A 26035-nucleotide genomic window follows, 5' to 3' on the forward strand; every position below is an offset into this window, starting at 1 on the left:
AGTGAGGTAACACCCATACAGGCCCAGGCAGGTGCAGTATAAACTCATGGGGCCTTGCCCTAGTAGGATGTTTCCAAAGTTAAATGATCTACTCCAAGCTTGGCGAACTGCAAAAAGTGATAGAAAGTAATCTAGATTTTTCTACAATTATTTCAATTGTTGCCTTCAAGAGTTAGTAAGAATATACATTAAAATGTTAAATCTAACCAGTGTCCCTCCAGGGACTTGATACAAGATGTGAGAACATGTTAATGTTACAGCTGAGTAGGCCTAATATTTATTTAATTCTCTTTATTTTAATACAGGAATTAGAGACAGTGTTCCTATCAGCTAATTTCTAAATTATAATCTGCAGAAAACCCTAGAGTTTTCAGGTGCCTAAGTGTCCCCTGGAATCATGGTTAAAGTTGCCCTCCTCCCCAATCTGAAAAGGTGCTCCTGTTATCTTGGGACAGCCTGGATCTGGTAGGGGTGGGGGGCGAGTGTCGTGGCAAAGTGTCCATCCTCTCGAGGCCTGGCCTGGCCCTCAGGAAGACGGATGGTGAAGTGCTGCAGGAGGCTGGTGAAGAAGAGGAAAAGCTCCATCCTGGCCAGTTGTTCCCCCAGGCAAACACGGCGACCTGCAAGCGTGGGAGTGAGAAAAGAGGGGAGGAGGAGGATAGAACACCACATGTAAATGACTAGTCACTGAAGGAGTAAGACCCTTACTGCGCACCCACAGGTTGGAGTGAACAGAGAATCTGCCTCCATATGCAGCAGATAGTGAGTCTCCCTATTCCCGGACCCTGTGTGAACAGGAACAACTAGGAAATACTTCTCTAGACCAACCAATGTTCTGTTTAATCTGATTCCCTGTCTCTGATTGTGGCCAGTACCAGAAGCTTCAGTGGAAATCATAAAACAAAAGACTCTGTCAGTTGATTTGGAGAGGGGAATTACTGTCTAGTTAGCCTGACTCAAAAGGGTCAGACACTTTAATACACAGGGCTAAATCCTCAGCTGGTTAAATTGGCACAACTCCATTGATGTAAAAGGATCTGTGGTAATTTACAGTTGAAGATCTGTCCCATATGCTCTTTGTGGAATTCTTAACTTCTAGAATCAAAATGGGCAAATAAATGCCTTTAGATAGAGAAATCTGAGGTGGAATAACATGCCCATGCCACCAGGCAGGAGATTCTGGTTCAAGTGCGATCTGGGGATCATGTATTTGCCTTGAGTCCAGAAAACCAAAGTGGTACATCTTCACCAATGACCCATCTCAGTCTAAAACACTGCAGCAAGCCTTTGCAGTACTCGTACAAACAGGATCACCTCACCGCCAGCCCGAAAGACTTCACTGGTGCCATATCTACTCCCGTAGCCACTGCAAAATCCTTCTCTTGGTCATTAGGAACCTTTATGACAACACCCCCATCTTCCTCTTTGGACTGTTCTCTCTGAAGATAGTAAAATGAAACTTTGAAGTCTATGAGTTGATAACTGAAGTTATGGGTCAGACCATGATATGAGCTGGGTAAAACTGTGTTATGTGTTGACTCAAAACATCATTCAAACTGCTGTGTGAACACACCCTTCACTTAAGATAGTTGTAACCCACACCTAAAACAAGGCCTAATAGAATCTTTCCAGAAACTAGCATCTGGTGGGTAGGGAGGTCCACTTGCTATTGTGATCGGGTTGGAGGAGGCAGGGGGAAGGGAGTTGTGAGTGTGTGAGAGAACACATGAAAACTGAGAACAGACAAAAACAGAGAGAGAGGCAGAGACAAAAGCAAGAAGGACAAGCCTGTGAGTGCAGTGTGACTCTGGAAAAAAGGTTTTGGGTCTGTTGGCAAAAGAGGCTTGGGGCCATAAGCTAAGAAACTGCTCCTTTTGTTATTGGTTCCTCCTGAATTCAGAGGGGCAGGACTTTGTATGTTTCTTATAAACAAGACTGCATCAAAGAAAATACCTGACTCCTTCAATTTCTACTTCCAACTGGAATGTCCCCAGGGCCCTGAAATTTGACCAGCTGTTCAAGATGGAAAGCGGCAACACTATTATCGAGTGTGGCTATTGAGCAAATAGGAAAGGTAGAGGTGTTGTGCTTTGTGCTGCTAACAAAAAGTCCATCCTTGAATTATGTGAGGCTATAGACCAGCGGGTCCCAAATTTTTTGCCAGCGTGACCCCATTTTAGTGAAGTATTTCCTGATGGAACCCCAGACAACATGGAGGAGCCAAATGGTGTCTTCTGCACAGCACAATCTCAGACATACTGTAAGTGTAAGGTAACGCATGTGGAGGATGCCATCTTGCTCTACGAAACAGTGTCCTCCACCTGGTGCATATGGTGCATGCGAGGTCATGCTGTGCAGAGCAAAATGACGTCCTCTGCACACAAAGGATTGCCCCACAGGGAACCACTGCTCCAGAGAGAGTGACAGGCAGGCACTGACAAAGGGTGCAGGGGAGACGCTGATTGCACTGCAGTTTGGCACAAATGGAGGGTGGCTGCGCAATTACCTGTTTATGGACTAAAATAAAACCATAAAACAAAAACTAACTTGGCTTTTAACCAAGGTTACGTCCATGCTTTGAGCTGGAAGGTGTAAGCTCCAGCTCGAGGTGACATGCCTCTGCTAACTCTGAGCTAGCTAGTGTGCTAAAAAGAGAAGTGTAGCCATGGGGATGCAAGCAGTGGGAGGGGCTAGCCACCTGAGTAGGTACCTACCATCTTGGACGGGATCATCCTCAGGGCAGCCAGCCCCTCCCATTGCGCACGCTGCAGTGGCTACGCTCCTACATGCTATCACCGAGTTAGCGTGGGTATGTGTCCCCAACCTGGAACATACACCCCCAGTCTGAAGTGTAGATGTACCCGCTGAGCCAATACCTAGCTCAGCTTAGTACCCAGACACACAGAGAACCCCCCAGTACTGCAGAGTATCCTGGAAATGCGTTAGAAGCTGCCTAACTAAGTTTGTGACACATTTTTTTCTTTGATGGGACCTTTACCCCTCTCTGCCACTGAAACGGTTGGCTGCATTGAAACAAACCTAGAGAGCACCAACCAGTCACTGGGAAAGGTTCTGTGGAAAAGCTATAATCCTGCTCAGTGCATAGACCCTCCTGTCGAAGCCCTCATGGTTCACACTGCTGGGACTCCTGGGCTGCACTCGTACAAGCCTGGCAGAGGCAGTGGCCCACTGGTTCAGGCTTCCCACTGCTGTTGATGTGGTGACCAGAGGGGTTAGGACAGACCCTACAGCCCCTCCACCAGCCACAGGTGGCCTCCTTTGGCGTGTATCCGAGAATCAGTATTTCCCTCTTCCCATCTCTCTGGTGAGTTGGAAGCATACAGGAAACTGGAAACATCCATCTCCCCTTTATCCCCGACTGATCCATGTACCCCATTGCAGTGGTCACAGAGCCTCCAGTAACTAACACCTTCCTTTGATCAGGGTGCCTTGCAACAGATAAAGAAGTATGTGGCACACAATTTTGATCATGCTTTAACAGAAATCCTTAACTATGACCTCATCCCTTTCCCAATAACACACACCTCACCTGTGTGTGTGCACATTGCTTCTAAACCAGTTCCTGGGACTCCATCTTCAAGCAGATGTACTGAAGTATGAAGTAATTTCTCTGGGGAGATGCAGCATGCTCATGAAGAACAGAGCCTAATGTGGCGGATGGATGTATAGGCTTAAGGGACGGAGGACCTCCTTAACCTGGCAGTTCTGCACTCTTGTAGGATTAGGTAGGTGGCTTTGTTACATAAGCAACCTTAATTGATTTGTAACAATTTATTTTCTATTTAAATAACTACAGCGGTAGAAGGCGAGCAACGAATTAATTAAGGTGAGGGCTTGCCCAGTTTACAGCAGAATGTAGAATATAGGACTGCTTCCCTTTGGCCGAGTGGTTTACATAGGACTCTGGGACAAGATGCTCAGTCTCTCAAGGCCTGACCCGAAGTACAGCATTTCAAGGCCAGAGTTTCTGCACTGGAGAAATAGAGAGAGGGAGCTATTTTGCAGAGATTACATATACTGGTTCCACCAGGGTACTGTAGAACAGGCCCAGCTCAGCACAGACTGCACTGATCTTCCCCTTGAGGAAGCTGCTCTCATGATGAGAGGGACATCTTGCTTTAGAGGAGACTCATTTTCCCATAACTATAGTGGGTCACATCTCATGCACTGTATCTCATTTCCACAGGGACGGCCTCTGCCAGCTGCTCCTCCCCTTGGATTTACCTGCAGAGAAAGGCAGGAAGGCCTCTCGCTTCACAAACTGCCCATCTGCATCCAGGAAGTGCTCCGGGTAGAACTGGTGCGGCTTCTCCCAAACCGTTTCATCCTTCAGCACCGAGGACAAGTTAGTGATGACTGTCGTCCCCTGATCCACCCCAGAGAAGGAACAGGGTACATAAGAATTGTCACACCAGAACAGGCCAGTCCCTCTGCATTCAATATCCCATCTCAAGCAGTGGCCATTGTAGGATGCCTCAGAGGAAGGCACAGAACCCAGCTCAGGTACCTCATTGTATAATCTTATAGCACAGTGGAGTGGGACGTTTTCAAGGCCCCAGCCAGGGCACAGCGTGTGCTCTGAAGCCTGTCGCCCTTCTCCATTGCATGCTAGCTAGACTAAGACTTTGTCTACACTAGACTTTTATCGGTTAAACTTTTGTCATTCAGAGGTGTGAAGAAAAACACACACACCATGAACGACAAAAGTTTTACTGACAAAAAGTGCCGGTGTGAACAGCGCTTTGTCAGTGGGAGAGCTCTTCCTGCCAACTAAGAGCGGCTACCCACCACACCTTTTAGCGGCACAGGTGTCACTAAAAGATGCATCGTGTACACATAGCGTAAGCGTATGCAAGGGGTGTTTTCATGGTCTAATGAGGTTCATGTGATGAAAATTGCTTCTACTCCCCAGTTGCTTCAAATATTTTCTCGAGTTAATTTTAGCTCTGGTAAGAGTGTGCTGACTGAGAGACTCCAAACCGCAATTCTCATTGTCTTCACAGAAAAAGCGAGATCTTTCCCCTCTCACATGCCTCAGGCCTGAGCTAGAGGAGCTTCCTCTAGGGGCGAAAGTGGAATTGAGTATTGTGTGGCTTTGGTCTCTCCAATGAGACTCTCACCAAAGAAGGCAGTAATTGCCCATCATTGTCTCTTGTCCATTTGGAACTGGACTGAGATGCACAGTGGCCTCTGAACACCCTTCAGATAATAGTGTGTTAGTTGCTACTGTTCTGGATTTGAACTGCTGACCTAGCAGGTAGTTTCTATACAGTCAGTCAGCATTACCTTTCTCCACCTTCAAGCAGATGTACTGAATGTTAGAAGGTGCCCAAGACAAAATTACAGTCTCCCCTGTAAGGATTGAAATCCTTAGTAGTGTCTTAGCTCAATTCGTTGTTTTTTCAGATATCCAAAGACCTGTTCAAGATGGAGCTAACCACATAAACAAGGCTGTCTCTGAAGCCCAAGGCCTTTTAAAACTGCACATTTGATAACTCGCCAATGGTTGTGTGATTCAGGGCCTGGTGCTCCACCCCCCTCTGCATGGAACCTTGGGGAGATTCACATATGGAATGTCTGCAGCTGCAGGACATAAGTCTGCAAGGGGAGAGGAGGTCTGCATCCCCTGCCTGGCCATAGATACCTTTGGAATGAAGAAGCCTTGGAGCTCGGTGTCCCGGTATGTCATGTGAGGCATGCCAACAGGAGCGATATCCCCATAACGTTGAGTTTCATGGATCACAGCACTGGTATAAGGCATGTTCGCTTGGTCCTCCATCTGGGGTGACCTGTCCCTGCCAATCACCTTATCAATTTCCTCATGGACTTTACCTGGAAAAAGACCCTTTACATTGAGGAGGATGTAACCTATTTAATGATGTACATCAACACCGTAAAAGTGAGGAGCCTACGGATTTACTCTTAGGCTGTAAACTCTCTGGGGCAGGGATTGTCTGTTTATCTTTATTTGTACAGCGCTGAGAACAACAAGGAACCAATCTTGATTGGAGCCTATGGGAGCTATTATAATATAGAAGTATAATAAGTATACTTAATGTGGGTTAATATTCTGTGAGTTTGTTAACCAGCTTCCTATCAATTATTGAGCAGTTTACAAGTGAGTGCTCTAAGTGTGTGGGAGGTGGCTGGTGTCAGGGGCACTTGTTCAGGGGTCAGGAAGGACATCCTGCAGTGGGGAGAGGGCATGGGCCTTGTCTGGATGAACTACTGATTTCTCTCACCCCCACAATCAGAAAGCCTGTTTGATACCCCAGACATGCACTGCCCTGCTTCCCAGCTACTGATTCCTGACCTTGCAATCAGGTCTTGTGTGTTTGTTGAACAGGGAGATTGGTGAAAGCCTCTGGAAGCAAGAGTGCTAGGAAGGCAGAGTTTACCTAGAGATATCTATAGGAGGGTATTGGCCTTGGTTGGGGGCAAGGGCCAAAGTGAGCTCTGCAGACAGCGGGAAAGAGGAATGCGGAATTAGGAGCTGAAGGAGAGCACACTCATCTTTGGTTACTCAGGCCAATTTACATAGTCATCCTCCGTTCTGTGGGTTAATAGGCTCTTTGTTAGAGACATCCCACATTACCCATACTGTATTTGACCCACTTGTGCATAGGTGCCAACTTTCTAATTTCCTCGAGGGTGCTTGAGCCCCACTCTGCCCCAGTCCCCGCCCCCACTCCACCCCTTCCCTCAAGGCCTCACCCCTGCCGTGCCTCTTCTTGCCCCCGCTCTGCCCTGCCTCTTCCTACCCCTGCTCCACCCCCTCCACCTGAGTGCGCCCTGCCCTCGTTCTTCCCCCTGCCTCCCCCCAGCACCTCCTGCATGCCACTAAACAGCTGATCCATGATGGGCAGGGGGAATTGGGGAAGAGCTGATTGGCGGGGCTGCCAGTGGGTGCTGAGCACCCACAATCTTTTTCCCCGTGGGTGCTCCAAGCGTGGAGCACCCATGGAGTCAGTGCCTATGGACTTGTGCCTCTGGCATTAGCACATTCAAGCAGGTTAGCATTTATCCCTGCAGAGACCCTAAGAGAAGGAAGAGTTACCAAGTAGCTACAAGGGTCTCAAAGTGCACTTGTCATGAAGAAAAGTGGTGAGTGCTCCCTCTGACACTGAAATCTTGAACAGAGGCTTTCTCTCTCCTTTCTCCCTTCCCACAGGTCTTTGCTCTCCCCCTCAGAGAGTGCTCCACTGGAATTATTCCCCCAATCACTGCTGTGACTGCTGCTACGGCAGCTTCATACCCCCAGAACACAAAGGTGACAGCAGATGCTGAACTTGTGCCACACGCTCTCAAAGAAACTGCGGAACCACCTGATCAACATCCTCTACAGCAAACAGGGAAAGATAAAGAATGAGCCCTCAAAGGTGGATACTCTCATAAAAAAACAACCTTCCACACAAACTTCCTCGTGGCTGGACTTTACTAAAACTAGACAAGCCATTTACAACACACACTTTGCTTCTCTACAAAAGAAAAAGGACACTAAACTTTCTAAACTACTACATGCCACAAGGGGCCACAGCAATGGTTCCCTCAACCCACCCAGCAATATTGTTAACCTATCCAACTATACTCTTAGCCCAGCAGAAGCAGCTGTCCTATCTCGGGGCCTCTCCTTCTGCCCCTCCACCCCCACGAACATGATACAGTTCAGTGGTGACCTAGAATCCTATTTTCGACGTCTCCGACTCAAGGAATATTTCCAACACACCTCTGAACAACATACTAATCCACAGAGACCTCCCTACCAACACTACAAAAAGAAGGATTCTAGGTGGACTCCTCCTGAAGGTCGAGACAGCAGACTGGACTTCTACATAGAGTGCTTCCGCCGACGTGCACTGGCTGAAATTGTGGAAAAGCAGCATCACTTGCCCCACAACCTCAGCCATGCAGAACACAATGCCATCCTCAGCCTCAGAAACAACTCTGACATCATAATCAAAAAGGCTGACAAAGGAGGTGCTGTTGTCATCATGAATAGGTCGGAATATGAACAAGAGGCTGCTCGGCAACTCTCCAACACCACTTTCTACAAGCCATTTCCCTCTGATCCCACTGAGATTTACCAAAAGAAACTACAGCATTTGCTCAAGAAACTCCCTGAAAAAGCACAAGATCAAATCCGCACAGACACACCCCTGGAACCCCGACCTGGGATATTCTATCTACTACCCAAGATCCATAAACCTGGAAATCCTGGGCGCCCCATCATCTCAGGCATTGGCACCCTGACAGCAGGATTGTCTGGCTATGTAGACTCTCTCCTCAAGCCCTACGCTACCAGCACTCCCAGCTACCTTCGAGACACCACTGACTTCCTGAGGAAACTACATTCCATCAGTGATCTTCCTGATAACACCATCCTGGCCACTATGGATGTAGAAGCCCTCTACACCAACATTCCACACAAAGATGGACTACAAGCCATCAAGAACACTATCCCCAATAATGTCACGGCTAACCTGGTGGCTGAACTTTGTGACTTTGTCCTTACCCATAACTATTTTACATTTGGGGACAATGTATACCTTCAAATCAGTGGCACTGCTATGGGTACCCGCATGGCCCCACAGTATGCCAACATTTTTATGGCTGACTTAGAACAACACTTCCTCAGCTCTCGTCCCCTAATGCCCCTACTCTACTTGCGCTATATTGATGACATCTTCATCATCTGGACCCATGGAAAAGAAGCCCTTGAGGAATTCCACCATGATTTTAACAATTTCCATCCCACCATCAACCTCAACCTGGTCCAGTCCACACAAGAGATCCACTTCCTGGACACTACAGTGCTAATAAACAATGGTCACATAAACACCACCCTATACCGGAAACCTACTGGCCGCTATTCCTACCTACATGCCTCCAGCTTTCACCCTGACCACAGCACACGATCCATTGTCTACAGCCAAGCTCTGCGATACAACCGCATTTGCTCCAACCCCTCAGACAGAGACAAACACCTACAAGATCTCTATCAAGCATTCTTACAACTACAATACCCACCTGTGGAAGTGAAGAAACAGATTGATAGAGCCAGAAGAGTTCCCAGAAGTCACCTACTACAGGACAGGCCTAACAAAGAAAATAACAGAACGCCACTAGCCGTCACCTTCAGCCCCCAACTAAAACCCCTCCAACGCATTATTAAGGATCTACAATCTATCCTGAAGGATGACCCCACACTCTCACAAATTTTGGGAGACAGGCCAGTCCTTGCCTACAGACAGCCCCCCAACCTGAAGCAAATACTCACCAGCAACCACATAGCACACAACAGAACCACTAACCCAGGAACCTATCCTTGCAACAAAGCCCGTTGCCAACTGTGCCTACATATCTATTCAGGGGACACCATCACAGGGCCTAATAACATCAGCCACACTATCAGAGGCTCGTTCACCTGCACATCCACCAATGTGATTTATGCCATCATGTGCCAGCAATGTCCCTCTGCCATGTACATTGGTCAAACTGGACAGTCTCTACGTAAAAGAATAAATGGACACAAATCAGATGTCAAGAATTATAACATTCATAAACCAGTCGGGGAACACTTCAATCTCTCTGGTCACACGATTATAGACATGAAAGTTGCGATATTACAACAAAAAAACTTCAAAACCAGACTCCAGCGAGAGACTGTTGAATTGGAATTCATTTGCAAATTGGATACAATTAACTTAGGCTTGAATAGAGACTGGGAGTGGCTAAGTCATTATGCAAGGTAACCTATTTCCCCTTGTTTTTTCCTACCCCCCCCCCCAAGACGTTCTTGTTAAACCCTGGATTTGTGCTGGAAATGGCCCACCTTGCTTATCATACATATTGTAAGGAGAGTGATCACTTTAGATAAGCTATTACCAGCAGGAGAGTGGATTTGTGGGGAGGGGCGGGGGGGGGTGAGAAAACCTGGATTTGTGCTGGAAATGGCCCAACTTGATTATCATACACATTGTAAGGAAAGTGATCACTTTAGATAAGCTATTACCAGCAGGAGAGTGGGGTGGGGGGAGAGAAAACCTTTTGTAGTCGTAAACGCCCATTTTTTCGTGCTTTGTGTGTATAAAAAGATCTTCTATACTTTCCACAGTATGCATCCGATTAAGTGAGCTGTAGCTCACGAAAGCTTATGCTCAAATAAATTGGTTAGTCTCTAAGGTGCCACAAGTACTCCTTTTCTTTCTGTGGAAGATGCAGGGTTGGGAGAACCAGTCACATCTCCAACAGTCCCCTTGCTTACACTGGATGTCAGGGTGGAGAAGCATGAACAGCAATGCCCAGCGCAGGGTGGTGGAAGTGGTCTCAGTGCCACCGGTAAACAAGTCAACTGTTACCATACGAAGGTTGTTGTCATTGAAACTGCTCCCCACATGCTCTTTAGCCTAAGGGAACAAAAGAGAGCAAGATTTGACCTAAGATTTTTGTTGGGGAGAGAGGAGCAGAATTGTAGATAGTGGTAATTCATATTCTCAGACTGAAAGGTTGAATTGTTTGCAGAGTGCAGCAAAACACATGCATATGACAACAAACGCTGTAATGGCTCCTTGGTCGCATACATTTCAAGGTAATCATTTATTCCACACATCATGGACTTATGCTCAGGACCTTCTGCTCCAAAAACACAGGGTATGTCTACACTGCAATATAAGCCCAGGGTTAGTGGCACTTGACTCAGCTGACCCTGGGTTAGAGAACCATGGGCTTGAGCATCTACACCAGGGTAGTCAATAGGTGGACGGCAGGCCAAATCTGGACTGGTAGATGCTTTTGAACAGACCTTGAAATCTTTTTATTTACTTCTTATCATTATTGTTGTTATTTTTTTATTATTTTCCCTGTAGTCTGGACCTTGCCTATACCTTGACCAAGAAATGTGGACCCTGACAAAAAATTGACTACCCCTGCAGAAGTCTATGCTGATTATCAACCCTACGTTAAGAATTTTCGAGCCCAGGCGTGAACCTGGGGCTCTGGCATCCACACAGTAGCAGACAGACCTGAGTCAAACCAACCATATCCCAGACTCCCTAGCACCCCCCCAGAGTGCGGCCACTCTAGCCTTTGACTGTGGGGAAGCTTCATGCTCACCCTGCACATTACAGGAAGCAAGACCAGCCTGCCAACACTGCCTGCCGAGCAACATGGAAGAGGCCCCTTTTCAAGAACTTTTCTTGCTTGCGCTGTCACGCCTGGGTCAGGAATTGGGCAGAGTTTCCGTGAGACGCTGGTGGACATTTCAGCAGCATTTTCTGACCCACCAAAGTCCAGGGGTGCCGGAACAATTTTTATAGTGGGGGTGCTGATGATGGAAACCATGTATTTGGTCTGTGTTATTACTGCTTCAAGCCAGGGGGTGCGGGAGCACCCCCAGTTCCAGCACCATTGCCAAAGGCACCTGAAAGAGTTTATGAAGATGGAGGAGGAGTACCCAGGCATGGCAGACTCCCACTGGCTGATGCTGCTCAGTACACTCAGCATACATGCTGGAAACTCTGCCCACAGTCTCTTGCCACCAGAGTTAAAGGAGGGTCTCCAGTCAGTCTTAGAGATTTGTGCCTTTGCAACCTCAAGAGGTTAGTGTGATCACTCTCACTTGATCAGGTCAGAAATTCCATGTTGTAGCGAGCAGGGTGCAGCCAACATGCTAGCCAACAAATTAACATCAGGATTCCAAAAGTTCATATATGTACCTGGGAATAACAATCTGACAGGCCCTATTCCTGCCCTGGTAGCTTCTATGAGAACAGGACCTCAGTGCTACCTACTGAACCAACAGTCTCATTTTCTACAAGACAGGTCTCCCCACCAAGTACTCTTCAGGGCCACCGTGCTTAGCATACGAGATATGACAGGATCACAGCAGGAAGTAGTCTGGCTATCTTTTGTAATGCTGTGGATTTTATGTGTCTGTTTTCTAAGCGTTTCTTATCTCGATTTTCTCAGAGCAATTCTGTAAATTTGGACTTAGACTTAACATGGGCAATAACTAATATGCTATTTAAGAGCCAATTAAAATGTAATTAGCTTTGTTTACGACTCAGAACAAGAAGTTGACATTTTGAAATTTCCCACAAAATGAAAGTTTTTCAAAAAGGATTTCAGGTTAATCAAAATTTAAAAAATACTATAAAATAAAAAAAGCAATTAAGTAATTTCTAAATGAAAAATTGAAATGTGCTGTTCTGACAACCTCAAAACAGAATGTTTCAGCCCTATAAAAATATTTCATTATGATTTTTTCTAAATGAAATTTTGTCAAAAGTGAAATATTTCCATGTTTCATTGTTTCATGTTTCAATTTTGCAACCAGCTGTTCTAGAAAAATATAAAAACAGATTTGGTTTTTGTTCTGGAACATTTTTCCATTCAGGAATTCCCAGCAGCCTGCCTTTGAATGAAGCTGTGACTTTGAAGGATGAAGGAAGTCTTTACTGTGACCTTTGCCAAAATGATTAAAAAGTGTCTCTAAACTGTACATGGTTGGCTTATCTCAGGGCTTTTCCACAGCCAAGTGAGCTAAGGACTCAGGTACCACACCCACTAGAGTCAATGTGAGTCTCACCTTTGACTTCATGGGGCACTGCCTTAGGCTGTAAGTGCCTGGCTGTATAAGTACAAAGTTCCAAGTATCAGCCTATTCAGCTGATTTCTGAGCATGAAGTCATTAGGCTCACCAGATAAGTGAAAACCAGAAGAAACAGAACAGCGATCTGTTCATAGCAGTTCTATTCGCAATAGGATTTTACTTGTAAACTTTACAACAAGGGACAAGGGAAGCTAACATGGAGTTTTCCCATCACTAATGTATTCACAGAGCCAAAGAGATCTACACCTGCCCCTCTCCTCCTACCTTCTCTATCTCTTGCAGAAAAGCATCAGTGAAGTCTCTCTTTTGGGTAGGATTCCAGGTCGCCCTGTGCTCCTTCACAAGGTCATCTGTGAACTCCAAGACATCCTTTTGGGATCGGAAGATGCTCTGTTGCACTCCAGGGATGCGCAGCAGCCACGGTACTACAATAAGGAGCTAAGATAACAGAGTGAGAGAGAAAACCACACCCTATGGCTCTCAGAAAAGAATCACTAAAATACAATCTAACTGATCAATAAAATGGCAGTTTCTTACCAACCAAATCATATGTGCTGAGTTACCTGGGGCAGGAATCCAGCTTCTTCGTCCAAGGCCTGTTCAAACAATTGCAGCATCCTCTGAAATTTCTTATTGTCATAGTCAAAGCGCTGACCATAGATAAGGGAGCAGATCACGTTGCTAACTGCTTTGTTTATAAGAAAATGTGGATCAAAAGGACGGCCTGAAAAACATACAAGACCAACCAAAGACATTAGGAGGCACAGCATCATTGCAGCCTGCCCCTCACTGCATGGAACATACTGAGCAAGAACCGCTAACATTTCAAGACTGCTTACAGAACAAACCACTTGAAAGTCCATGCTCATGTAAGCTGGGGAAGTTAAAGATGTCTCACATACTAACAGGGTTGGGCCTGCTCAATACTTGGAAGAGAGACCACCATGGAAAACTTAAGAATTGCAGGTTTGTGCTGCGGACTCAGTCATTAATACTCATCTCTTTGCCTCGGGACTGAACCCGGGCCGCCTGTTTACAGAAAGATGTTACTGTGCTGCTACAGATGTTTTTAAGTTTAGGCATAAAAGTGACTTTCTTAAAGACGTCATGGCATGTTTTGGAAGCGTCTTAGTGTTGACGCCTTCACCAGATTCCAGTTGAGGTAATTACATTCTACCAACCTAAAATTCCTCTTGCACATTCAATTGGAGGTGTCAGGGTTTTGGTTTTGTTTTACTTCCCATCACAAACTGTCATGTTAAAACAGCTGTCAGGTTCGACCCCACAGGTGGCTTCATGATAGTGCTGGATGAATGATCACTATGTGTCTGGTCTCCAAAGCACTTTAGTATCCTTCTGGCTATCAGGGATTATGTAGAAATGTGAGATACTGTGTTATTATTCCTTCCTTCATAATCAGTCATATTATCCTTTCATTTCCTTATCTGTGGAAGTCATATTGATCCCCTGCCCCATCTCCCTTGATGCTGCAAACCTTTTTCAGAACTGATTGCAGAGCATAGAAATCCAGCTTCCTCGGTCACACGCTGCTCCAGGGATTTCTTTCCCATCCCAAAGTTCCTTAAGGTGGAGAGTGCAAATCTCCTTTGCTCCTTCCACGCATTACCATATCTTGCAAGCACCACACCTGGAAAGTATTAATAAACAAGAGATGTAATAAGCTCTGGGAGCACACCATGTAAAATTCGCTGGACAGCAACAAAATAGAGCTGACCTGGAGGGACTGGCTTCTGAGGAAGGGTAAAAGGAACCAAGTATAGCTTGGCCAAATGGCAACTAATGGGAGCTATTATTGCAGCCTTCATAGGTGTAGGTGGTAGTGCAGAAGGAGAGGGATTATTCATGGAGGGCCAAGGTATAGCTAGGAGTAATGGGATGAAATTCAGGGCCAGATCCGCAGCTCATATAATCGGATACAATTAATGGAGCTAAGCCATGCTATACTCTGAGGGTGTGAGCCTCAGGTTGGATGTCAAAAAACATTTCCCAATGATTAGAGCTACTAAACTACTCAATAGTCTCTCAAAGGAATTAATGGGTGCCCCATCACAAGTCATTTAAAATTGGATTGGACAAAGCACTGGAGGGCATACTATAGGGAGCATCCCTGCATTGGCCAGAGCAAGGGTGGCCAACCTGAGCTTGAGAAGGAGCCAGAATTTACCAGTGTACATTGCCAAAGAGCCACAGTAACACATTAGCAGCCCCACATCAGCTCCCACCCACCTCACCCCGCGCCTCCCGCCCACCGGCAGCCCCGCTGATCAGTACCTCCCCCTCCCTCCCCGCACCTCCCAATCAACTGTTTTGTGACGTGCAGGAGGCTCTGGAGGGGAAGGGGGAAAAGTGACAGCATGGCAGGCTCAGGGAAGGGGGCGGGAAGGGGTGGAGTGGGGGCGGAGCCAGGGGTTGAGCAGTGAGCACCCCCCAGCACATTGGAAAGTTGGCACCTGTAGCTCCAGAGTCAGTGCCTATCCAAGGAGCCACATATTAACTTCTGAAGAGCCGCATGTGGCTCCGAAGCCACAGGTTGGCCACCCCAAGGCCAGAGTATGGGCCAGGGCGAGGTTGAGAAGATGTGACTCTACAGATATTTTTCCAGCTCTAATCTTTGTTATGAAAGTGCTCTGGGATAACCCGAGAGGATTCCAGCCCAACAAGCCTCCTTTTTAGGTTGTATTTCTTTCTACCCTCCCCCACTTTCACTCTTGGGTCCTGGAGGTTCCTTGGAAGGAGGTTATATTTTTTTTTACAAGCCGAGGAAGGTGCATACATATGGTGAGGGGTAGGACTCCGCCAGTTCTGACAGTGGCAGCCAATCGGTATTGATTGGCATGTACATCCCACTGAGCATTTCAGAACGGCCCTGTCTTAGTAGTTGTTGCAGCGCTGAAGTTGGGAAGGAGAGTCCCCAGTCCCATCTCGCCTGACTTCCTCCTCGCGAGAGGGAGCGTCAGGGGCAGACTCCACCAAAAGCAACGTCAACAGAGGGACAAGAGAGGGAGGCAGCTCACTCCTTAAGACCCCTCCAACCTCTCCAGGAACTCAAATGATAAAGCCAGTCCTCTGGCAACACTACCAGAGAACTGTGTTAGTTTCCAAGATACTTGCCTGCGGAGTTCTCTCCATAACCCAAGTGTTCATGTATAGGAAAGTATGGTCGGTCAGCAAAGTCCTCTGATTTCTGGATCAATGCTTCCTTTACTGCTTTGAATCCATTCACTACTATCAGATTACTCCAGCAGTTCTGAAGACTAAAGACATCTCCATGTTTTTTACTCAGCTGTCAAGAAAAGAAAAAGGAAAAATATACTGTTGGAAGCCAGATGACACTTAAATTTGCTGGAAGGCAAGCCTGAAAAATATCATCTTGCATTTCTGTACGCTCTCTAACTTAGAAGGATCTCAGAGCACTCTGTTGGGCTTGTTAGCTAATCACTGATGTGCAGCCGCCTCTGGAGTGGAACAACTCACAGCATCACTACACAGCCACTTACACAGGGAGTGAAGAACACCACCATTGTCAGATGAAGGTGCAGGAAGAGTTTGTCAGCAGAACGTAACTAACCAAGTTGAAATTTGGCCAGGGATCTTGTGAAAGTGTCATGGGGTCTTTAACGACTACAAGAGGTCAGGACCTCTTTTGGTGTCTTCAAGGATAACAGACCCAAGCATACGTTATTCCTTAAAACCATGGTGTGGCACTGGTTTAACCACTGACACAGACAGCCTCCTACAACGCTTCCTGCAGCACATGGCTTTGCCTAGGCGATATCCCATTCAAGTACTCACCAGGCCCAGCCTTGCTTCGGTTATGAAATCTGATATTACCACAGAGGGTACAGCAGTGCTGCCTACAGATACACACAAAATAAAAATTACTGACATAAGGGATTGGGGGTGGGGAAGGGCGTTTCCTGTGATGCTGGCAAACGAGGTGCCAGCACTTGCCCAGGCTGCAGGCACTAGCTAAGAACTAACAAACTCATAGCTGGAGACCAGACCAGGTCACCTGTATGTTAGTTTGCTCAGAATAGGTATTAGTCTTACAAGAATGTATTTCGTGTTTAGACCGGGGGTGGCCGACCTGCGGCTCTTCAGCACTTAATACGCGGCTCCTCCTAGAGGCACCAACTCTGGAGCTGGAGCTACAGGTGCCATCGTTCCAGTGTGCCGGGGGGTGCTCGCTGCTCAACTGCCACAGGCCCTGCCCCCGCTCCACCCCTTCCCGCCCCCTCCCCTGAGCCTGTCCTGCCCTCGCGCCTCCCCCCTCACTCAGAGCCTCCTGCACACCAGAAAACAGCTGATTGGGAGGTGTGGGGAGGGAGGGGGAGGTGCTGATCGGTGGGGCTGCCGATGGGTGGGAGGCGCTGGGAGCAGGGTGGGGGAGCTGATGAGGGGGCTGCTGATGTGTTACTGTGGCTCTTTGGCAATGTACATTAGTAAATTCTGGCTCCTTCTCAGGGTCAGGTTGGCCACCCCTGGTTTAGACTATGAAATGCTTGTGAGTTGCTGCAGGCGTTAATCTCACTTGCAATGTCGGTGTTCCACGCCACAAGAAAATCTGTACGTTTTGCTTTATAACTTTGAAATGTCAGCTCTGAACTTGTGAACCAGGCATAGGACTCCTCCCCCACCCCATCCAGAAGGACTATCAAATTCAGCTGGGTCAAGGAACATTGCAATACAAAGGACTGCTTAATGGCCCTATCCCACCCTGGAAATGCGATGTGCAAGGAAGCTTGTTCTGTGGACTTGGAAGCTGAATGAAGGAAATAAAACAAAGTCACAGGAAAATTTTCCATCTGTTTGGCTGTCTAAACTCTGACAGGGCTAGAGATCCCCAGGGCTGCCTGCTGGGTCTGCCCCGAAAGACACTTTGAATAGACACATCACTGCAACTTGGTCACTCTTAGGATTTAGATGGTAACTCATCTGTGAGTATATGTTTGCTTGCTTGAACCTGCAATTAACTTTGTAATTTCTTTTTCCTAGTTAACAAACCTTTAGATCATTTATTACAGGATTGGCTACAGGTGTTGTCTTTGGTGTAAGATCTAGGGTACCAACTGATCTGGGGTAACTGACTGGCCTCTTGGGACTGGGAGCAACCTGAATGTGGGGTGATTTTTGGTGACCATTTATCACTAAGTCCAGTTTGTCTGGGTGGCAAGATAGACTGGAGAGTCTAAGGGGACTGTCTGTGACTTCATGGTAAGCCTGTTATAGTGATCCAGGAGCAGGGGTGCCGGAACGATGGCGCGGGGGAGGGGGGAGGGAGTCATGGCCCCCCAGTTTTAAAATTGGGAGGGCCAGGCCTGCCCACTTTTTAACATGGGCGTAATTTGGGGGGCAGAGGGCTGCAATCCCCCTCTTCCCCAGCTGCAAGCCTCGGGCAGGCACGGAATGGCACAGGCAGAAATCATCAGCTCCCCCACCACTAAGCGTAGCCTCTGCCTTCAGCACCAGCCTCTTCCCGTTGCTAGCCCCTCTCAGTGGCCCCACCCCTGCTCCTCCTCTTCTCCCCGATGCCCCATCCCCTGGACAAGGTGGAAGCCAGAGCCGGACAACCACCGAGGGAGCCTGGGCCACTGTAGGCAGTCCTGGACCCTCCACCTGCCCTGGGCGGCATGGCCCGGTGGGGGCGAGGGGACAGGCGGGGGGCTGCTCTTGGGCACCCCAGCCCCCTGACCGGGTTCCCTGGGTGGCTCTTACCACCGCCAGGCTCTGGCTTCCAGAACCTCAAGGGAAGAGGAGGAGGAGGGGGAGGAGCTACGGGGAGGGCAGGGTAGAGGGAAGAGGAAGGGTAGGGACATGGAGCAGACTGGGAGGCTCTCTGAGGCAGAAGTGGCTCCATCCTGCTCCCCGCCCAGCTGCCTGGGAAAGCGGCCGAACGTGCCGGGGGAGAGACACAGGAGAGGACAGAGCCCCTCTCCCTCCTTGCCTCCGGCAGGCCAAGCTGCAGGGGCACTTAACCCCCCATGCCCCTCCTACACATTGCCTCTGACTCCACGAGCACAAAATGTGCCTCATGTAAGGGAGGACCAGGGCCACTGTACCCTGGTGACAGACAGGCATTGCAGAGTGCAAAGCAGAACAGTTTAAAGCAATTACCAAATACCCCAAATTTAACCTTTTTTCACCTATGATTTGTGGGATTTCTTGAGGATTGTCCACACATTCTCCACAGGGAGAAAATGCACTTCTGGGCCAAGAATTTAGGTACAGAAAAACCACAAGTAGTTGTTTTATGTGTATATGAAAAACAAAAAAACCCAATCTATTGTGTTCCTGCTTTTCTACAGTAGCTTTCCTCTAAGCCACGGTTGGGCAATACTTTTCACAAGGGGGCCACTCCAGGAATTTTGGTAAGTCGTCACTGGCCGCACATTTCTACTATATTAATGGCAGCGGTGCAGGGTCTGGGAGGGAGTTTGGTGCAAGAGGGGGCTCCAGGCTGGGGCAGGGGATTGGGGTGCAGGAGGGGTGTGAGATCTGGGAGGGAGTTTGGGTGCAGGAGGGAGCTCCAGGCTGGTACAGAGTGTTGGGGTGCAGGGTCTGGGACGGAGTTTGGGTGCAGGAGGGGAGTTCTGGGCTAGTGCAGAGTGTTGGGGTGCAAGAGAGGGTGAGGGGTGTGGGCCGTGGGAGGGAGTTTTGGTGCAGGAGGGGGTTCTGACCTGGGGCAGGGGGTTGGGGTGTGGGAGCGGGTGCGAGGTGCAGGCTCTGGCTGAGAGGAGCTTACAACAGGTGGCTCCCGGCAGGCAGCGCAGAAGGGCTCAGGCAGGCCGCCTGCATGCCCTGGCCCCATGCCACTCCCGGAAGCAGCTGTGGCCAACTGCTGCTGGCACGTCTCTGTGCGCCCCTTGCGGGGAGGGGGCAGCAGGTCTCCGTATGCTACCTGTACTCGCAAGCACCGCCCCCGCAGCTCCCATTGGCTGGTTACCAGCCAATGGGAGCTGTGAGGACGGTGCTGGGGGCAGGGTCAGCGTGCAGAGAGACATGCCAGCAGCAGCCAGCCATTTCCGGGAGCAGCATCCTGGAGATAAAGGACCAGGACCTGGCCAGTGGTGCTGGAACAGTTTTAGAGTGGGGGTGCTGAGCTCTGCCCCCCCTTACCGTGTCCGTGCCCCTCACCGCCACCTAGAGCTGGGGCCGGGAGCAGGGCTGTGGTTCCGGGAGGGGGGGATGTAGATAGGGGTAAGGCGGCCGAGGCTGGGGTGAGACTGTGAGGGTGAATGTGGGCTGTATGGCACCATAGTAAAAACTGAAAAATGTTTCATGATCATTTTATTAGATTTAACTCATGTTTTAAAATCATCACACAAATTAAAGTTGGCTACTCAAGCCTTCTATGAAGCACTATGTCTACATCCTTCACGGTTTCTTGTTATAATTTTGCACAATTCTGTTAATGAACTTCTTGAATGCAATGCTTTCATCTTTGGTGGCTTCTTGTGTGTCCGGTTCTTCCATTCAATGATGAAAAAGAATGCTCAACTGTAGCTGTTGTGACTGTGCGTAGCAAGAGATGAATTCCTACTTCTTTCATCCCAGGAAACGGAACACAAAGATCGCGTCGAGCCACTAGTGATGATAAAAAAAGAAGTTGAAGTCAAATCTACATTCATTTGTCGTATGATATTCCACTCTGTGTTCAAATTCTCTATTCTGTCCTGACCCCATGGCAGCCCCATTGCTGGTAGTACCTCACTCCACTCAACTGTCGGTGTTTTATAAGACAGGGATCTGTAAAAGCTACGTAGAGGTTGAGTAGAATCTAGAAGTCGTTGTTGTAGATTTTTAAGAATCAAGTCTGTGTACTTTTTCAGTTGTCTTAACAAACACTTCTTGTCCTCTTCACTTAAGGATTCAATATAAATGCCTTCATTAGTCAACTTCTGGACTGAAGTCTTTGCTTCTTCCAGTACTTTTTCAATGGATGGCTCTCTGATTGATCCAAATGTAGCTTCTATTGCTGGACAAAGATCTACTACTGTTGTATCAGATGCCTGGATGGCATTGTTTAATGACCCAAGTGGTTTCAACAGTAGACTTACAAGAGAGAGAATGGCAGTAGTCTTCTCTGAACATAGTAGCAAAAGTAATCCACTAGCCTCACTACTTAGATCCATCCCATCTTGGTAGATACTTTCCAAAGCCAGTAATAACAGCTGGAGTAATTTTAAGACAACAGCCAAGGATCACTCATGAGAAAGCCAGAGGGTTTTCCCAGGTTGGACTAATTTGAACTTCAGTCCCAGTGTATCTTCTATATTTTCCAAGATATTCAGTCTTTTTAGACTCTTGCTAAAAAAAGAATATAATGAAGACATTGAATTTATAGCTTTTTTAATGTCTTTTGAAGATTCTGCTGCTCATACTAGTGCTAGTTGGAGTAGATGGCCTCTGCAGTGTGCATAGGAGAGATTAGGGTTACACTTTTCTCTGAGCAAAGCTTGTACTCCACCATGTCTTCCAGAGAAGTTTGCAGCTCCATCAAATGCACAAGCAGCCATCTGTTTGGGGTCCAATTGACAAGCATTTAACTCTTCTAAGATGTGGGTTGTCACAGATGCAGCCGATGTGTCTTCTATAACTTGAACATCTAGAAATGCATCTACTGGCCTACCCTTGACATCAAGATAACATACACAATGACTTAATACTTGATGACCATTTGCATTGGTGCATTCATCAGGCATGTATGGAAATTTTCTGAATGCGGTGAGAGTTCTTCACTTTTTCAACTGTTGAGTCTTTCAGTGTTGCACCACATGCATATAGCCAGTCAGTTGAGTTTCTTGCAGAAAGATAGTGAGCATTTGCTGGTCTTGTTCAGAACCAGTGTTCAACTTCAGGATTAAAAGTGACAATGCACTTAACATTGGCCTCCAGTTTTGTAGTGTGTGGTATCTCTTGCCTACATAGAAAGTATGATGCCACAGCCACGTTTGTTCGCATGAACTGTGTTGTGTAACAGCCTCATTAACACTCACCAGTGTTGTCCTTGGTCAGTGGAGACTCAGAGTTCAGAGGTGTTTTCACATAAGTTCACCTCCCAGGTGGGAAGCAAGAAGGCACCTTGCTCATTCCTCCAGCTGCTCACTGTTCGCTCTGGCCACTATTATTCGTTGTGCCACTGTTCACTCCATCGCTCTGTTGCCAATGGCCCTGCACTGTCACCTTCTGCTGCCACCTGCCACTGTGACCTCTGCGAGTTGATCTCTTGATCTCGACTCTCAATGATTTCAGCTGAGCTCTTGGTGGGGGCACCTCGCTGCTAGTGCAGACTGAGCCGTCTCTTCCACAGAAACACTGTCCCACAGCAGGTCTGAGCACTTAGACCTGATCATCAGTGATTTCAGCTGCAGTGGTCATTTTACAGAACAAAAGACTATCTATGGAGCCTAATCAGCTCTGTCTTTAAACAGTGGAGGGGGCAGGTCAAATAGTACTTGTGACTCAGGCAGACCATCAAGCAAAACACCTGTCCCCACCCTCTCTCTTGATGCCCTCAATCAGCAAAGGCTAAGTACAGTTCTACTGCCCTTTACTCCTACAATAAGAATAACTACATTTCATAACCCCCTCACCTCCACCCCCGCATTCAAGTGATTTGTAACCCAACCCCAGCCAAAATCTATCACTTGGGCAACACAGCTCTGTTTGCTGGACACCTCGGTAGATTACGTGTGAATGTAAAAACAATCTGGTACTGAAGCCTTTCCCCACAGCCCCCAGCTCATCACTGGCTGTCAGGGAGAGCCTATTTAGACTTTGCTTACAAATCATAATTTGAAATTATTAGGTTGGCCAACATCACCGAAATGAATGCACCGACATGGTCATAAAAACAACAGCTGTATAAGGAAGCTAGTCTATGTTCATACTTTTCAAATCTATTATACTTTTTCAGATACACGTATTTTATTATACACTGTATATGCTTTTAAAGTGTGTATTAATGTTTCAATTTCAATTCACATTTCCAAACAATCACTAAATTGGCAACACTGCATGTAACTAGTTCACAAAACTGGGGGGAGGGGGGGATGTGTGTAGGGAAATCCTAAATAAAGGTTTCAGAGTAGCAGCCGTGTTAGTCTGTATTCGCAAAAAGAAAAGGAGTACTTGTGGCACCTTAGAGACTAACAAATTTATTTGAGCATAAGCTTTCGTGAGCTACAGCTCACTTCATCGGATGCATTCAGTGGAAAATAAATAAAGGAAAATTTACTCTGGACATCAAGAAACAAATCCTCAGCGAGAGGCATATCAGACTGGGGAAGTTTCCTAGGAGAAGTGATGAAAGCATCATTGCTGGTCATTAAAACTGGATAAAGCCCTCAGGGGCATACCACTAGAAGGGAGAGGGGTGGATAAGAATAGGCCATTTCTAGATTTCCATGATTCTGTAAGTAAAAGGAGCTGTTTTCGTTTCCATTCTGTGAGAAATGCAAAAAAGCAAAACGAAATTGTGTGAAATGGAAATAGAGACAGAAAAGGGAATAATATGTTGTTACTAAAAATGTGGAGTTAAAAGCAGCTACAGGTCAGAAGTGTTGTTGCTAGCATTGTCATAATCTGATTTGATCTGGAAACTCAAAAGCTCTTTCTACTGCATGGTGAAAACAAGAACCAGACCCAGTTTCTCTTGACTGGAATGTTGAAAGGTACCAGCCTAGAAAAGGGGCCTCTGGCATTTGGCAACTCCAGTCACAACATATAATATGATTTAGTTGTCACAAGCTGCATCAGTAGTTTCCCAGACAGGACAAAGCATTCACTTGCAACAACTAACCCTGCAGAGGTTGTGTGTGCTCTTGTTAGCGCAGACACAGCCAACAAGCACATGCTAAAGTTTCCTGGAGATTACATAAAAGCATATCCTGGAGATTACGGTTTTGTTCACTTTTGCTGAGATTCTTAATCATTTCTACAAGGAAGACTGTCGTCCATGCAGCCACATCCCAAAACCAGAGAAACTTTCGAATGAATGGATCTGAGCAGAGACAAATGCATTTTCATATACAATAAATCTTTCACTAGCCCTTTTCATCCCAGAGGGTACAGATGGTACATAAAGGGACCACTGAAGTGCAGCCATCTCGGAGGCGGAATGCAGCAGCTGTTTAACAGTGCTATTGTGCAACAGCCCAGTACACTACGTCTCCAACTGAAATGACAGGGAGAAGGTAAAGAGAGAGAGAGAGAGAGTGTGTGTGTGTAAGTATCACTCTCCTCCAGTGCTATCACATTTGCAGAGAATTCGCCTGGACTCGGGAGTGGAATGTTGCCCTCTGGATTCTAGAGCCAGAGCAAAGCCAAAGCAGATACAGGAGAACCTTGCAGTTAGGGACACCTTGGGAATGGAGATTGTCCATCTGTAACTCTGAAGAAGAGGTTAGGGACATCAGCCACAGGGGGCGTTGGGGTTGGGGTTGCAGCTGCAGGGTGGGCGGTGGAGTCAGGGCGGGGGCAGGGAGAGTTGGAGCTTCTGACCCTCGAGTCGAGGTCCAGGGCGGGCAGAGCGCTCAGGGCTTCTGCCCAGCAGGAGCACCAGGGCTCAGGGCTTTAGACCTGGGGGGAGGGGCTTCAGCCCCGTATCTCTGCTCCTGGCTTCTGCCCCAGCCCGCAGGGGGCGCTTGGTCTCCCCATGGCTCCGTTCCCAGCTTCAGCAGGGGGCACCAGGGCTTGGGACTTTAGCTACAGTGAGAGCGCTGGGGCTGAAACCGGTGCTCCGCTGCTAGCTAAAGCCCTGAGCCCTGGCGCCCCCCCCCCCACCCTCCCCCAGGGCTGAAGCTGGGAACAGAGCTAGCAGCCCCATCCCTCCCGTGTGTAAAGCCCTGAGCCCCGGTGCTCCCAAAGGTCAGAAGCCCCGAGTCCCCCCAGCCCTGATTCCCCCACCCTGCAGCTACAGCCCCAACCCCCTTGGCTGAAGCCCTGAGCCCCAGGCAGTAAGGTATTTGCTTTTTTTGGGGGGGGGGGGCGGCGGGGGGTGTCTGCACTGCTGCCTGCCTGATTCATTGAGGACTTCCAGTTCCAGAGGGTGTCCGGTTGACCGGTAAGTCCACAACTCTGGTGTTCCTATCTTTGAGGTTCAACTGTAATCAGAGAGCATTAGAGCCCCTCCTCCCCCAGGGGGACTGATGGCTACTGTGTTGGAAAAGCCCCAGGCCGGTAAAATAACTCATCCAGCCCGCACCAGCTACATTAACGAACCACCAGCCCACACCAGCCCCGCTCCCCAGCACGCTGGGCTCTCCAGCCCCTCTGGCACTGACCTGGGTAAAGGAGACGTGCGGGTTGTGGAAGTCGATCTGCAGCATGGTCCCAAGGAAGGGCAGAGAGCTCGGCCCTGGTGGGTAGCGACTCCAGCGCTTCCTGCGCTTCAGGAAATCAAACAGCAGAGCTAAGACTGTGAGGGCTATGCCCAGGGCTGGGAGGTTGTTCCCGCAGGATCGAAGCTGGGACCAGAGCCACAGGAGCAGCTCCATGATCTCTCTTTGCTCTCCTCCCTGTGTCTTTACCTCTCCCCCGCCTCTTTTTCCTGCTCCTGTTCTCTCACTCTTTGCTATTTCTGTCTCCCCAGTTTCCTCCACCCATTCCCCTTCTCTCCCTCCCGGTTTATTTCTGAGACACCCGCCCCTCTCTTGCTACTGTCACAGCTTGGAGCTCCTTGGCCAGAATTGCTCTGTAGTCCCTCCTCTGCCCAGACAATACAAACTGCAGGGGAGTAGTCGTGAAGGGTGGCCCAACCTCTGTAAAAGGAAAAGGGCATAGCTCCATTTCCAGCATTGTAGTATGTAACATGAGGGAGAGAGGCACCTCCTGATGCCAATTGGCAGAGGTGCACAGAGTTTGACAAGAATCCCCCTGTATAATGTATAATAATAATGATGTATAATAATTCACTAACTGGTGGCATGTGAGGTTTGGTGTAACGTTCATTGTGGCATCTGACTCTTTGGTATCCTACCTTTGAACTGACGTTGTTCAATGTGGTTTGGATTAAAATCTCATGTCTGCTTACCAAGAATTCTACACATGTCTCTTCTGCCCCCTGGCTTGGTTCTATCACTGCCATCTTCCTGCTCTCTGCGCACAGCAATTTGGAGGCATTATATATGTGACACCGAGAATACATGTAAAGAATAGGAACAGTGAGCATATTTTTCTCCACATTTTCAAGCAAGGGAGTAAACCATAAATGTAGAAGTGATGGTAAGTAATGCCTATGGAGAGATGTAGGTCGCATGGGAGATAGCTTCCCAAAGTGATAGAATAAGGTGTGAAATCATGCTGCTTGGGAAGCTATCCCCACTTGATCTACATTCCTTGTGTAGACATTAACCCATAATGAAGTGGTTTATCCAGCAAGCA

The 26035-nt window shown here is 47.9% G+C and overlaps 1 protein-coding gene across 1 annotated transcript; it reads right to left on the bottom strand.

Annotated features, from left to right (window-relative positions):
- Positions 1 to 441: 441 nt before the first annotated feature.
- On the bottom strand, positions 442 to 25149 carry LOC144259389 (cytochrome P450 2D14-like). The gene is made up of 9 exons (XM_077807603.1): positions 24937 to 25149; positions 15764 to 15935; positions 14127 to 14279; positions 13195 to 13355; positions 12896 to 13069; positions 10286 to 10427; positions 5666 to 5853; positions 4246 to 4387; positions 442 to 620 (listed from the first exon to the last, which is right to left on the bottom strand). The coding sequence occupies exons 1-9, from the start codon at positions 25147 to 25149 to the stop codon at positions 442 to 444; spliced, it is 1524 nt and encodes a 507-aa protein (XP_077663729.1).
- Positions 25150 to 26035: the final 886 nt, after the last annotated feature.

This window comes from Eretmochelys imbricata, chromosome 1 (assembly GCF_965152235.1).
Source record: "Eretmochelys imbricata isolate rEreImb1 chromosome 1, rEreImb1.hap1, whole genome shotgun sequence".
In the NCBI taxonomy this organism is placed as follows: Eukaryota; Metazoa; Chordata; order Testudines; family Cheloniidae; genus Eretmochelys; species Eretmochelys imbricata.

Coding starts and splice junctions, on each gene's coding strand:
- LOC144259389 (XM_077807603.1), bottom strand. CDS start 25,149: ATGGAGCTGCTCCTGTGGCTCTGGTCCCAGCTTCGATCCTGCGGGAAC. Junction 5,854..10,285: donor TCTCCACCCTGACATCCAGT/GTAAGCAAGGGG, acceptor GTCTTTTTCCAG/GTAAAGTCCATGAGGAAATT. Junction 4,388..5,665: donor AAGGCTTCTTCATTCCAAAG/GTATCTATGGCC, acceptor GGGGTGGATCAG/GGGACGACAGTCATCACTAA.